Source organism: Rhincodon typus, unplaced genomic scaffold (genome assembly GCF_021869965.1).
Source record: "Rhincodon typus isolate 14 unplaced genomic scaffold, sRhiTyp1.1 hic_rhity00000686, whole genome shotgun sequence".
In the NCBI taxonomy this organism is placed as follows: domain Eukaryota; kingdom Metazoa; phylum Chordata; class Chondrichthyes; order Orectolobiformes; family Rhincodontidae; genus Rhincodon; species Rhincodon typus.
In genome coordinates, this window is record NW_025966324.1 from 9053 (window position 1) to 23300 (window position 14248).

The 14248-nt window shown below is 39.6% G+C and overlaps 1 protein-coding gene across 1 annotated transcript in view; it reads right to left on the minus strand.

Moving 5' to 3' along the window:
• Window positions 1-1241: 1241 nt before the first annotated feature.
• Window positions 1242-14248, minus strand: part of LOC109924168 (trinucleotide repeat-containing gene 6B protein-like) — a 35667-nt gene continuing 22660 nt past the window's right edge. The window contains exon 15 of the mRNA XM_048621465.1: window positions 1242-13132. Within this exon, the coding sequence (XP_048477422.1) occupies window positions 12763-13132 (370 nt within the window). The 3' untranslated portion in view covers window positions 1242-12762. The remainder of the gene's footprint in view (window positions 13133-14248) is intronic.

Below are 14248 nucleotides of genomic sequence, written 5' to 3' on the forward strand. Positions count from 1 at the left end.
AAGTCCACAGAAGTACAATCTTTGTCCAATGCTCAACCAGTTAATAAATCTCCAGGACCTGCATCTTTGTAAGTTTTGGCCAGAAGCTAAACTGATACCAAAGCTGAAAACACTAATGCTCCTAGCTTGTCATGAATGATCTGCAAATGTTCCCAAGCTAACTTCATTGCAAAACATCAAGTGATTTTGGAACATAAGATCACTGCTTTCCCTAACCAGACCTATGACTGACTTGTATGATCTTTATTGTATTCAACAGGGGATTTTTCTGTAGTTCAGACATTTTGTAAATGTTGTGGTCATCATTAGGAAAGCAGGACCTTGGGGTGAAGTTTAAAAGCTTTTCTTTTAAGATTTCTTTCTACCATTTACAAATCTCAGTCCTGGGATTCTATTCACCACCTACTGTATGGCAAGTCCAGGTCTCCAACACGGTACAATGATTGGCTCATGTACATCTGGACCCAGTTGATATTCCTGCTGAACATTCTTGTGCAAGTATTATCAATACAAGACCCAGTTTGGTTCAGAACACCGGAATCACTTTATCACAGCAGAATGCCTCAGTGATACCCCCATACTGTGAATAAATAAATAAATGGTGGGTCAATGAGCTTCTTTACTCAATGTCACCCCTCTTCCCCCCATGACAGGCCATCTTGGATAGATTCATTCCTCCACAGACCAAAGCTTCTGAAGCCAACTGTAAGTTGCCCAATATGGCACCCTAAGACTTCTGCAATGCTTGGTTCAATTTCACACACACTGCTGCCAGTTGTGGAGCAGTTTGAGTAACTGACCATCACAGTCTCAGAGCAAACAAAACCAGGTTCATTGTAAATCTGCAAAGATTCTAATCACTTAAAGAGTGCTAACTCTGGTTGGGCATATCCCTGGAGAATTTGATATGTCCCACACCATCACCACTGGTCACTCAACATACCAACTGTTGCAATCCCAAGCCTTCATCAACAAGTCAATCAGAAATGGAATACTCATTACCCAATGTGACCATTCTTTACCAAACAGCCTCTTTCCCATAGGTTTATAGTTATGTTGCAAAAAGTGACGAAAAGAACTTTTAAAAATGCCCACTTTGTTTTCTTTTCCCCAAGTGTCATTCCCAGCAGTGCCCTGGAGACTAATAATCAATTCTGCAGACGCCAGGAGGATTAGAAACCCCAAACGTATGATGCAATTCAGCTCCAAAATGTGTAAAAAAAAAACACAAGACACCAGAGTTAATGCTTAGCAGCCAAACACAACATGTTTATTCTTTTTTTTTTCTCAAGAAAAATTATGTAGTCCACTGAAGCAACTGTGTTGCACAATTACAATCACATCTTTAAAACAAACCACGGATAAAAGCAAATTTCAAAATTCTTTATATATATACCTATTAGAACAACTTTTTGTTTTTCAGTTTCAATGAAATGACAGACTTTAATATCTTGCTCTGATATATAAAAGAAATTCACCCTTATTATTCCAGCGATGGGGATACAGTACCAGCTATGGCCATACCAAGAAATGGAAACTCTCCAGCTTATTTGTACAAACTACATAGAGCAACACAATTTGTTAATGAACCAGTGATTTTGTTTTTTCTTTCTTATTAAGTACCTATCCTGGTTACAGAATGCATAGTTCTCAGATTTTCTTTTTTTCTAATTAAAAGGCAATGGCTCCCACTAATGGGATGTTCTTCTCTCCCCACCTCCCCCCCCCCCCCCCCCCCTCCAGCTGTGGTTAAAAAGTCAGTATCCTTTTAAACAAATTTTTGCAGGTCATTTTTTGTTTTAAATGATGAAATACATTCATTTTCTTCAATGCATGCTAGTCTTGTCTCTCTTTTCCCCTATTGTTATAATTTATTTATAGATTATTGCGTTGTCACTGGGATTGCAGTAAACCTTGGCCACTCGAACTGTGAAAGCAACATCTAGCTGTACAATTCTAGATTCTGCCTTTCCAAATGTAGAACAGTGTTCATACAACCAGATTTGTATAATACTGGGGTGACATTTAGTATTTGCTATTCCTGATCAATGCTGATAGTGATGGGAGCAATTTTAAGTGATGAATTAAGAGCATCATAAAGTGTATTTGCTTAAGTACAATTTAGTTTTCCTATAGTGTATTGGCACCAATACGCTAAGTAATCCTAGTGACAACAGTGCATTTTATACATACATATATAAATCACACACACATATATATATATATATATATATATAAAAATCTTTCCTTCCGAAATCTTTCACACCCATTTCCCTGCAAAATTACACACCATCACAAAACCTACCTTCAACCCAGAGGAAAAGCTGTTTGTACGACAAGATATTTTTGCACAAAGCCCTGTCAACCACTGTGCCAGGCAGGGCAGGTGTGTTCACAGAACAGCAAATGGCATCCAGTTCATCCTTCACTCCTACCAAACCCCAGCACCAAAACCCCCCCCCCCGCCCCCCCCCCCTCCCCACAAAGATGGATTATTGAGTTACCCATGGCAACCCATTGTGTGGACTGGCTCAAAATGATTTGAGAACTTCTCACCCAGCACTGACAGATCAGTTGAGGCCATTGGCAGTTTCAAAGTCACTGCCACCCTGCCTGGGGAGCCAGGCATCCCACTGTGTGCTACAGGTTTGCCATGCCAAAATTTAACAATACAAGAAGCGACAATCTGATAGCACCAATACTGAACTGGTACCGGGGCAGGCACGGTAGGAAGTCAGATATCCAAATAACAAACAGACCAATTATCCTGAACACCTAGTTCCATATATTTTTTTTCTTCAAAACCTATCAAAATACGCACATGCTTAATGTAAGACATATCAGCAAAATCCTCTGCAAATGTTCTAAATTGCTTATCATATAACATTAGGATTCATTTATAAAAACTGAATTCGAGAAATCCTTGGAACCACAGAACTTAAGTTTTTTATATATATATATACACACACACATATATATATATATATATATATATATATAATTCACAGTACTTTCAGAATAAGTTTTTTTAAAATCTTCTTTTCCTTCTCGGTTGCCAAATTCTACCCTAGACGAGTGATAACATTGTAAAGGTTTATATACAGGTCACTTATCTGAACTGACTGCAACTGAAAAAAAATTCAACTTCTCCTGAGCAGTTCTGATATGCTGCCTCCTTACTGCACTGTGTGTGACTGCTGCACCAATATCCAACTAAGGTGGGAATCCCAGGCAAGACCATTCTGCAACTTTCACTTAGAGGGGAGGGAGCCTACTTAACTCCCCGCCATATAGTCCAGTTTCATTGATAATCTTTTATCCCAGTTTATGAGGCAACAAATGTTCCATGGTAACAAACACCCTGTAAACTCCAACAAAGAAGTGTTTTTGTTAAATGTCATCATGGTGCAGCAACATATTTTTTTAAAAATCACTCTGCGAGTCACAGCAATTGAATCAGGCAAGTGTAAACAGTGTAATTCAACCTCCTCCCTCATGCCTCCCCTCCCCCCCAGCATCCACAATGCTTTTTTTAATGCCTCTATGTACAACACAGAACAACGCAATGGGTCATGCAAGATACAGCCCATTTCGTACACAAAATTAACGTGCAAGAGAGAGGCAAGACTGGTGTCGGTGGGGCAAGAGAAGACTGGGGCAGGGGAGGATGAGGCAAGGGTGACTTCATCAGATCAACCGGTCTTAAATCAATCCAAATATCATGTAAACAAAAAAAGGTACTATGACGCAGTGAAGCAGAGAGAAGAGGAAACAAAGTATGGGAACAGACCGCTACATCTTCGGGGTGGCACAAACAGTCGCAGATGGAGAGGCTGAAGGTCCTCGCACACTATTGTCAGCACATTGTCAAAATAACACACACTCATAACCAAAGTTAACCCAATTTAACATGGGTTAACAACAGAATTGAAACTGCATGCGTGGGCACGCATCACACACACACACATACATACACACAGAGGAATTTCATTTTCTATATTTGGTGCTGAGCTGGTGAACTTAAAAGATACATCAGACAAAAACTTTACAAAAAACAATTTTACAACAGTCCTTCTCTCAGGCGTGATCCAAGTCAGAGAGAAAGACAAATACCAACTCAAAAGTACAACAAGCACCCATCCTACAATTGACAGTTTAAACTGTCACAATGGGAAAAAGTGAAATTGCAAGGAGCAAGGTACACATCACATGCAATTAAAACGGAATTTTTTTTTTACAAGTTTGAGTCACCTCTCTGCTTTAATAAAATCCTTAATACTTAACACAAAAAAACTCTTCCTTAATATACACTAAAGACATTGTGCAATATAATACACTTGTAGATCAATGAAATTTAAAGTTTTGTTTTTAGAAAACGATACTGCTTTAAAAGAAAATTCCAAAGCAAAGCTAATTGTTGACTCTGAAAAAGGGAGATTGTTCAATGAAGGCGTGGCTATTAGGCCCTCAGATGCTGATACATTAAAAGATGTTCTTGGGAAGGGGAGCTGAAGGACAGTCAAGGCAGATGGCAACGTTTTTTTTTAAAACAACTTTCCACACAACTCCAACAATGTTATCAAAATTCTCATTTGTGTTTTGTTTGTCAAAAAGTAAACTAACAATGAATATACCTCATTCTGAGAAAAATATTCTGACAGGACACAGCTATGACCTGGATAATTGTCTTTAGCAGGTTAGCAACCAATCAACAATTCTCAGTCACAACTACTGATTCATTTTCGTAAGACATACACTTGTTCAAAAGGCAGAAATTCTCATTACAAATCTACCAAAGTGCAATTTCTTTGAAAATCCAAAATGGTCAAAGTCAGAAACAAACCAAGGAATCAGGCTGCACTATGGCACTGTTCCCATTAGAAAGATGCGGTATCTGATCCCCAATAAAACTTCAAATACTCTAACTTAGTTAGATCTTGAGCTTTCTCTCTTTCTCCCTCCCCAACACACATTAAAAAGGAACCAACCAATCTAAAAGCTATAGATACAATTGACACTACAACCCATTACAAAAGTGCACACACATTAACTGAAATACTTATTAACTGTGCAATCAAACTCACAGCAGCACATTGCATTCACCTCTAAGGCTTGGCACAGCCCAGGTGCCTACCAGGATGGTAACCATGCAGTTCATAACATTGGCTCTCTGAGTAACATTCTCCTTGCCAGTTACTTCCACATTCCAGTCAATGCCATCCCAACAGCCTATGCAAACAGAAACGATGAATCATGACCAGTCAACTGCCAGAGTGCTTTTGGAGCCCTCCTCTTTTTATTTTAGAGATTGGAATGGGACTCAACTCCATTTAGGGACCTAACCCCTCCACCAACAGTACTGTTATTTGATATCAAGGCAGCAAAACTACCTTCTTTAAATGGGAAATAAATACAACTTGTGAATGCTTGCATTGTGGCCCTACACCATTTAATAATCAATAAATACGACATAAAAAGGAAAATGCTAAAACTGTACTTTATCAAAATGCAGTTCAGGGAATATAATCTGCCGGATCGATAAGACAAAAACAAGAAACTAAGGTGCTGAATGCCGTTTGAAGGCACACCTATATTTTAAATTGGTCCAATTCAAAGTTTATGGGTCTCCAAGGGAAGTCAAATGCAAGGTGAATGAGGGTCCAAGGACCCTTTAAAGTCAGTCAGTAACATGCATTGGGATCATTTGAAAAGTTGGGACATTTAAATCAGTGATGCAGAATTAGCATTTATTTTTTATTACCTACTTTCGGGGAAATGGAAAGCTTGCAGCAAAAGATCTGCCCAAAAAGTGCTCAGCAATCAAGTGTGTGTAATTTTGGACTTTAGTTGTTTCTTATTAAAGTCAGATACAAAGCCCCAGTGAGAAAGTTACTGCACCAGTGTCAGGATGGTAACAGAGGAGCTGGGACACCAAAGGAGGGCAAAAAGTGAATCATGGGACGAAGAACAAGAGAATTGCATTCAAACATAAAAAATAAAATTTGATGGAAACTGTAAAGCAAAGCCACATTAGAAAATAAAACAGGTTTGCAAAGTAGAAAATAACTTTAAAATAGGGCAAGATGATAGCTACATTGTAAATATGGGTGCTACACTCTGTTGAAAAGCTAATTACTGTGATACAAGCCAAATTTATGATGTACTTCAATTTCTTATGGAGACATCACACTGGATTTTTCCACTCCTGAATTTCTCCCATGGCCCTTGTGTCCTGGAGGTTCTTCCACATTCAAAGATCTGAGAAAGGCAAGAAGCTCATTGTGTCTCATTTTCTAACAGTCGGATATCTCTCATCTTCCAATAAACATGGTCATTGCTTAAGGTTCTATGAGCTGAGGTTACAGGTATCAGATTTGGAAAAAAAAACACCCCTCATACCCCATTTTTAATGCACCTGTCAGTAACCAGTATTCCAGGGTCACGGCGCAGTGGTCTGCATAGATTGAAGCAATTTTCTTGATGAAATGGTGGGATTTCTCCTCCATTCCCAAACACATGCAATCAATCTGGGATTCAGCACAACTCAAGAATGAGGTTAAGCTACAGAAAAAATTACCAGAATACAAAAGAATTTACAGGATTCTTGCAAAGAGCATAAATAGGATAAAAAGAAGCCTGGAAATGTGTAGCAGATTTCGAATTTAGTTTATATTTGAAAAAAATGATGCATTTTTAGTTTCTGAAATATTGAAATATTCACCTCTCTTTCAAGTTGCCAATGGATCACCTGAATTTTTGTCATACCTTCTTTCCCAAGTGATTTCCAGCCCTTACATGCTTTCTTAATCTTTCTTTAACAAAATGGACCTCTGCCTGGCTCCCACAAACCACACATAGACCACCAGCATATGTTTGTTCAAACAATTTGATTACCCCATCTTAAGATGCTTTGTATAGCTGTAAATCTTGTTTCTCCTGGGACTGGTACTGGACATATCTGCAAGATCACTATGGTTATCAACAGGATTCAAACCTACTACAGTTGGTAAAATCTGTGCACAAGGGGTACAGCAATTCATATGGTCAAACTCCAGTACACTACAAGCATAACCAATGGTTAGTGTTGCATTAATTCAAGATGGCTTTAAAACACAATTACTTATTTCCCACTAGAGACTGCCAAAGAGACTTGCACCCAGTCAGGAACACCGCTCACCTCGCACCACACTTCCTCACACCAGATGTCCATTATACCAACTATTTAATGATACTTATCAATTCGTAAGAACTAATTTTATTTTAAGTAAATAAAATCTTTGCAACAGAAGATTCAAATAATTGAGGGAGGTACTTCCCAGACATCGTTCATGAAGTTAAGGGGATATCCTGAACAGATGTTGCTATTCTGCAAAGTGGCATAAAATTACTGCACAATACATCTGTATATTTTCTTTAAATTCCCACAGTGAAGGAGGACTCTAGGTTGGCTCCTACTTCTGCATTTGCCAAACAAGAGTTTTGGACCAAAGTGAAATATTAGGAGAATTACAGGCATTTGTGGAAAGTCCCAGAACTCAGCTGCTGAAAGGCCCTGTCTTAGTTGGTGCGATTCAACATTAACCAGTGGCAGTAAATAAAGCAGCAGCAACAGCACAACAGAGTCGAGGCCCACAAATCAGAACTAACAACCCTCCCACTAAACTCTCTGAAGTCCCACCTTTCTAAAACACTGCAGGCATGGAAAAAAAAAAGTGACTAAACAGCCTGAAAAACTACTTTGAGCTCTTTTGACCAAATCCTGTGAATATCATAGGAAATGGCCCTGTCAAGATGGAACGAATCAAACCGTTGAGGGGAATGGGATAGATGAGAAAAACATTGTGCTTATTTTAGAATTGTCCTGCTTACTTTCATTAATATTATGCCTGAAAATAACACTTCTTAGCCATTTTCCTCGGAAGCTTGATATGGACCTGTGTATGTATGCATAGAACACTGAATGCCCTGCTGTCTGGTCCCAAACCCAGAGTGGTTCATAACCAGCTTGCCTGAAGATTCAGACAAGAAAGCAATTGATGCAAGCAGCCTCGAGCGGACGTTTACACTCAACCAGAGTCCAATACTTTAACAAAATTGTCAAGTTAGCAAATGAACCTTGGCATGTTGAGAAAGAAATGGTAGGACAATAAATATCGTATTAGGTCAACACCCCAGTTCTGCCACATCCCACCCTACCGCATGACAAGAATTACTTTTGCCAGATCAGGCAGAATACATAACTTTTTGTGGAAGCATACTGCTCATAACCCAAATATTCTTACAGGACTGCAATGAGGTATTACCATTTAAGTAGATTTCTAGTTATTAGACAGAATTGGAACTGGTGCAACAAACAGACTGAAAAATCTAAATCTCAAAGTCGGACATTAGCTTTTTATTCCCTCTTTATTTAAAAAAAAACATTTCGGGAACTGGCTTTTCCCCTAAAAATTCCTGAGAACTTTAAATTTTAGGAGGAAAAAGATTATAGAAGCAGAACAAAATAAAAATGCTAACTAAATTAAAAACAAAACACTGTCAAATGCTCCCAGAGTTACTCATCTAAAAATATAAAACACATATTTTTGGTCTTTTTAATCCTGTTTTGATGGAAGAACGGTTCAACTTTTTTTGATTTCTGACTTTTCTATGCCTTGGAAAAAGAATTTATAGGACTGTGCCAACAATATTTGGAATCAAGACTTTGTTTTATAAAAAAATCAGATATCAGTACAGTTCTCTTGAATCGCGTGGCTTCTACAAGTTTAACTTCTCCAGACAACATGTGAACAAAGTGCGATGGATAGTGAGCAAATTCCCTTCCTAATCCACCTCATTTTAGATTAGTCAATACAAACACTGCCTCAATCAACAATCAGAGCAAAAACAATTTGCAGCTTTTGATGACCATTATTACCATGTGTCCACTGACTCCCCTACTGGACAGGGTCTGGGCAGCTGGGTCAGATGCAGCACTCAACACTAAAATAGAGTATATCCCTTTTCCACCAAACTCAATTGTTACCAATCTGTTCAATCTGAAACTAATTATCTGTTTTAAAAATGCAAAATTCTTCAAAGTATTGTACTCAATAATTCTCGACACAGTCCTAAAGGTTATGTAAACAGGTCAAGGCCAAACACTTGGGCATCTCCCTAATGTTTAAGATTATTTAACTCCACAAAGTGCTGGAAGAAGACCAAGCACGGAGTGAACAAGTGTATGGGCTGGTGTGCATGTACACACGTGAGCAAGACTAGGGAGGTGTGTGTGTGTGTGCGTGTGCGGGGAGAGGGGAGCGGGCGTGTGGCAAATGCAAAATGACCGCAAGTCTGGGTGAACAGGGGAAACGTGAAGATTCCAACTGGTTGGATAACTGAATACAATCCAGAACACGATTAAAGCAGCAACTTCTAATTGCAGCCACTTCTGGTCACTTAACAAATGTGACACCGACGTGGTTCCAAATCCAATCTCTTCAGCAGTTAAAGACTAATGAAGAAAGATGTCAAATCTCCTACTCCTTCCTCTCAACGTACGTCATTGCTTATTTTCCATGTCCACATTCCCTCAATTCCCACTCCTCCATCCCAAAGCCATACTACACTGCTCTGACAAAAATTCAACACCTATAGCAAAACAGTGAGGACAATTTTAAAAATTAAACCACAAAAGGTGCAATACTTAGAACAGCATTAACAATTTTTTTCATATAGCTTCCTAAACAAGTAAATGATTTTCTCACTAATCTTCACCCAAGTGGGTTTAAAACGAGGGGGAAAAAGAAGGAAAACACACTTTTTAAATCTGAAAAACGTGTAAGTAAACGTTTATAATCTTTCATATAGTGATCGACCAGTGAACAAAGGTACTGTCCCTCTTCTTTGTGTTGAGCAATTATCTAATAATTGGGACCCAGTACCAGCCTGTGCAGCAGCAGGACTGTGAACAGTCTGCTACCCATTGAGGTGCGCATTGTCTGACTCAGCAAGTGTGTAAACATGTGTGCAAGTATAAAGGGTGTGTGTCAGTCCCCAGTGTCTTTGTACACACAATTCAACTGATCAAGTGATTAATTTCAGTGTAGCCTCACACAATCAACAAGGTCACCAGTAGGCTAGGTCAATGATAAAGTTACTAATGGAGCAATTCACAGGAGACAGACGCACATACCCTTTCATAATATGCACCTGACTTTACCATTTTAAAGAAATCCACTTTCAACATCTTTGCTTTATATTTTAAATTGGACCTTTTGTTCGATGTTAGTCACACCAGATCTGTCTGGAGCCCTGTGTATCATGGCCCTTCACACAGATGCAGACATGTTCTTACATATGGTGTAAACAATATGTTAAAGCTACTCCTACAAATTCTGGTATAATCTTACCCAACAGTTTTATAGAAAAAAAATGCTTGCATACTTTAGATCAGCAAGTATACCAGAATGGCCACAAACTGGCTATTACAGATGGACTTTAATAACAGAAACAAAATGATGATTTCACTGAAAGGAATGAGTTACATGCAGCAAGGGTCATTATAAGCTGTAAAGCAAGGTCGTTCCCAGAGCTTCCTTTGACTCCAAAATCCCTGTGCAGTTACAGAGAAGCTCTTTTTAAAGAGTGGAGATGCCAGAGACTGGGATGTAAACAGCTGGCTGTAAACCAGTATTGCAGACTTGCGCCAGTGAGAGTTTGTGGGAAGCTACAAGCCATTTTGTGAAAGTGTCAATTTACAGGCAGTACAGGTGAACGTAGGAAGGCTCAAGCCAGCCAAGCCAACTGGATAGCTACATCTCAAAAATTTAAAAAACACAAAAACATATACAAAAAGGAGGGAGGACTATATCCATAGGAGTTATTTTTATTACATTACGGCAACACCTTCATTGGATTAGCTAAGTGTTTTGAATACCTCAAGGGGGTGCAGGTGGGGAAACGACTGGCCCACCATGAACACCCAGTTTACAAAATGATAAAGCTTGTTACAGTACACAATGTAAGTCCCCCCCAACACTTTGGAACTGAGTGCAACATGTAAATTTAACTTGAAAACTTTTACACTAATTTTTCTAACCTACTTTAAGTGCTTATGTCATTTGAGTGTAGCAGTTTGAGGGCAGCACATTGCCCACTTAAGGAAAGAAGAATACTATTGCGATGCTAAATAATAGCGTGTGATAAAATATTGACAGCACAAGATCAGTTAGCTGCAGTGATAGTGATGAGATGAAACCATCAAGTGTGGCAACATCATCACTGCATGTTTTAGGGTTGTGCTGTGATATAACAGGATGTGTTAAAATTTACTATTGAAAAATACAATAAGCAGACCTTGAATAGAGCGCAAAATAAGTAGCACTGCAGTGAAGGGCTGGGAGCATCTTCATTATAAGCTGAAATTAGTTAAGACAACTTATGGATGAGGGAGGCAATGAAGGAGAGAAGTAGAACAGTATCGCTTTGCAGTAAAGACAGCAAATTTCAGTGGAGCGATAACACAAATTCAGCCCAAAGCCTTAAACTGAAGAGAAGCAGCTCTGATGTAAATACAGCTCTCCGCTCATCTACTGGAAGATAGACTTAATGCTGAAAAGCTTTTTCTCCCCCCCCCACCCCTACTGAAGACATTGTCTTGAGGTGTTGCTTTAGCAGCCCTCTGTTATCTCTCCCAAACAGCTACTATTCATCCAGGACCCTAGATATTGTGTGTTGGCAGGATATTCAACCACAGTGGGCATTTCAATTGAGCCCAACCCTGCCTCCACCCAACAGCTAGTATGTACAAACCCCTGACAAGGGTTATTGGATAGCAATCACAACTGGGAACCTTGGACAAATTTCTTTACCATCCCTCCTGCCAAGCTTTGAGAAGGGAGGTGGGGTTAGGAGTGGGATAGGGATATTAAGATCAATAGTAACCCTTACACCACTGCTGCCTTTTATGGCCAAGATAAAATAAATTAGCACAGGTCAGAAATCAAACCTGAACCACACTCTGGTCTATGAAATTTAGTATTACCTCTAGTTGTGCCTTAATGTATTAGGAAGCAGTTGGAGTATTTTGTGCTAAGATTCCTCTTCCGCCACATGAAGCGTGACGTTGATACATACAATGCCTAGTGAAAGGCAGGTGCATATGGTGTTTTAAGGGTACATGGCTGGTACTGGTGCATAATAATCTCCTATAACATGTACATAAGCAACCACTAGGTTCAGTATCTGTCCTGGTCAATCACTAGCTTTAATACGTGAGGTTCTGTCGCGTCTCCGCTATTGCGTGTTAAGGACGGAAACGTGCCCAGTGCAAAAAAAAAAGTTTTTAAAAAGCCTGTTGTGTATTCAGTAAATGTCCTGTTGCAACAACTTCTCAATACGGAGGGGGGGAAAAGAATCATGTAAGGAAAAACTATACTACTATTTAAAAAAAAACTTATTTATTTTTGATGGTAAAGTGTACTTCACATTTTTAATGTTGGCGTTCATGATTCAAGTATTTCGAAGTGTGATATGTTTTTTGTTTTTTTTTTTGTTTTTTGTTTTTTTTGATTAAAAAAAAGTAGCCGAAAATTAGGAGGGAGGTGTCTATGTGCACAAAAGAGACTGTGGATGACCCCCTTAATTTGTTTCACTTTTTTCTTTTTTTCTCCTTTTTTTAAACTTGTTTTGAAACTTATTGCAGTTTGAAAAAAAACACATTAGTGCTGCTGTTCAAAAAAGTTCACGAGGTCACAGGTCAAAGGTTGAAAGCTTAGAAGTTCAAATTGAATCAGCCCCTCCGCCCAGGAGGTCACCAGGTAGTAGGGGGGCCGGACTGCCCATTCGGTGCGAATCATCAGAATTTGGGGCTCCCCACAAGCTTGCCGTGTAACTTGGGGTTGCCCAAAGTGAGGCTCCCGCCAGGTTCCCGCTACCTCTGCCCACTCCTCCGGCACTGTTCCACTGTCCCAGGCCAGACCGCCCACCAAACGAGTGAAGGCTGCTCCCGACTGGATCCATCTGGCTCTGTCCTGTCTCCAGTGTCTGCCAGCCTGGGGATGGTGTTGATAACTGACCTTGTGCAAAATAGCGGTTGACTTCCTCTTCACTGACAAACTCAGCAAGGATGGTAGTGTTCCCCAACACACACCTGAAAGAAAATACAAAATAAACTGAGGACAGAATTACTCTTGGCCTATAGAATTTGGGAACACTGGCTCCTTCCAGCCCCTCAAGCATGTAGCACCATTCATCAAGATCATGGCAGACTTGCAAAAAAGCATCAAATACTGTCTCCCCTCCACACTACCCCCGCCTCATGTCATTTTATTCTGTGTTTTTAAACTTCGATTCAGATATCACCTGGTGTCATCTTCCAGCATTTCCATTTACTATTTCTTCTTTTCCACTAATTTTTCGTAACTCTCCCCCTGGAAATAGGATTTTAATTCTGGTCAACAGCAACCTTTTAACGGGCAGACTCAAGAACTCAGTAGCTGTGAACCTTCACAAGCAGTTGAGACTTGGTCATCTCACTGAGAAGTAGCAAGATAAGGTCACTCAAACAAAGTTCGTGCTGAAAGTGACCGAGTGTTTTACGAGGTCTAAATAGTGCTGAATATTGCCTCGAGGACACTGGACTCCAAACAACAGGTATTGCCCAAAGCTGAAAGGCAACCATTCTGCTGTAAAGTGGGAATCAAGACATAACGCTGCAAGTACCACACACATTTTGTCACAGTCCAAAAGAAAAAAGTCAGGACTGTGTTTCAAACTCTGCTAGAAATCCACCCAAGCACAGCTTTAAGCTGCCTGTTTTTATTTCAAATGATGACTGATCTGAGGGGATTACCAGTATTTTCTCCATTCACTTCAGATTACCATATTGGTAGCTGTAAGAATTTTCTTTTTTTAAACAGTCCAGTTAATGGCTCTCACACAGTTTTGCTAATTTGGATAAAGGCGACGCTGGGAACATTCTGTTTTGTCAAAATGTTTTGTTTTTCTAAACAGACTATTTTGAAAGGAGGCCTGCTTTTAGCAGTTTGAGACTGTTCACATCTTCCCAACCAGAGAACAGGGTTAACAAAAACAAAGTTGCTGGAAAAGCCCAGCAGGTTGGCAGCATCTGTGAAGGAAAAAACAGAGTTAACGTTTCGGGTCCGGTGACCCTTACTCTGTTCTGAGGAAGCGTCACCAGACCCGAAACGTTAACTCTGTTTTTTCCTTCACAGATGCTGCCAGACCTGCTGAGCTTTTCCAGCAA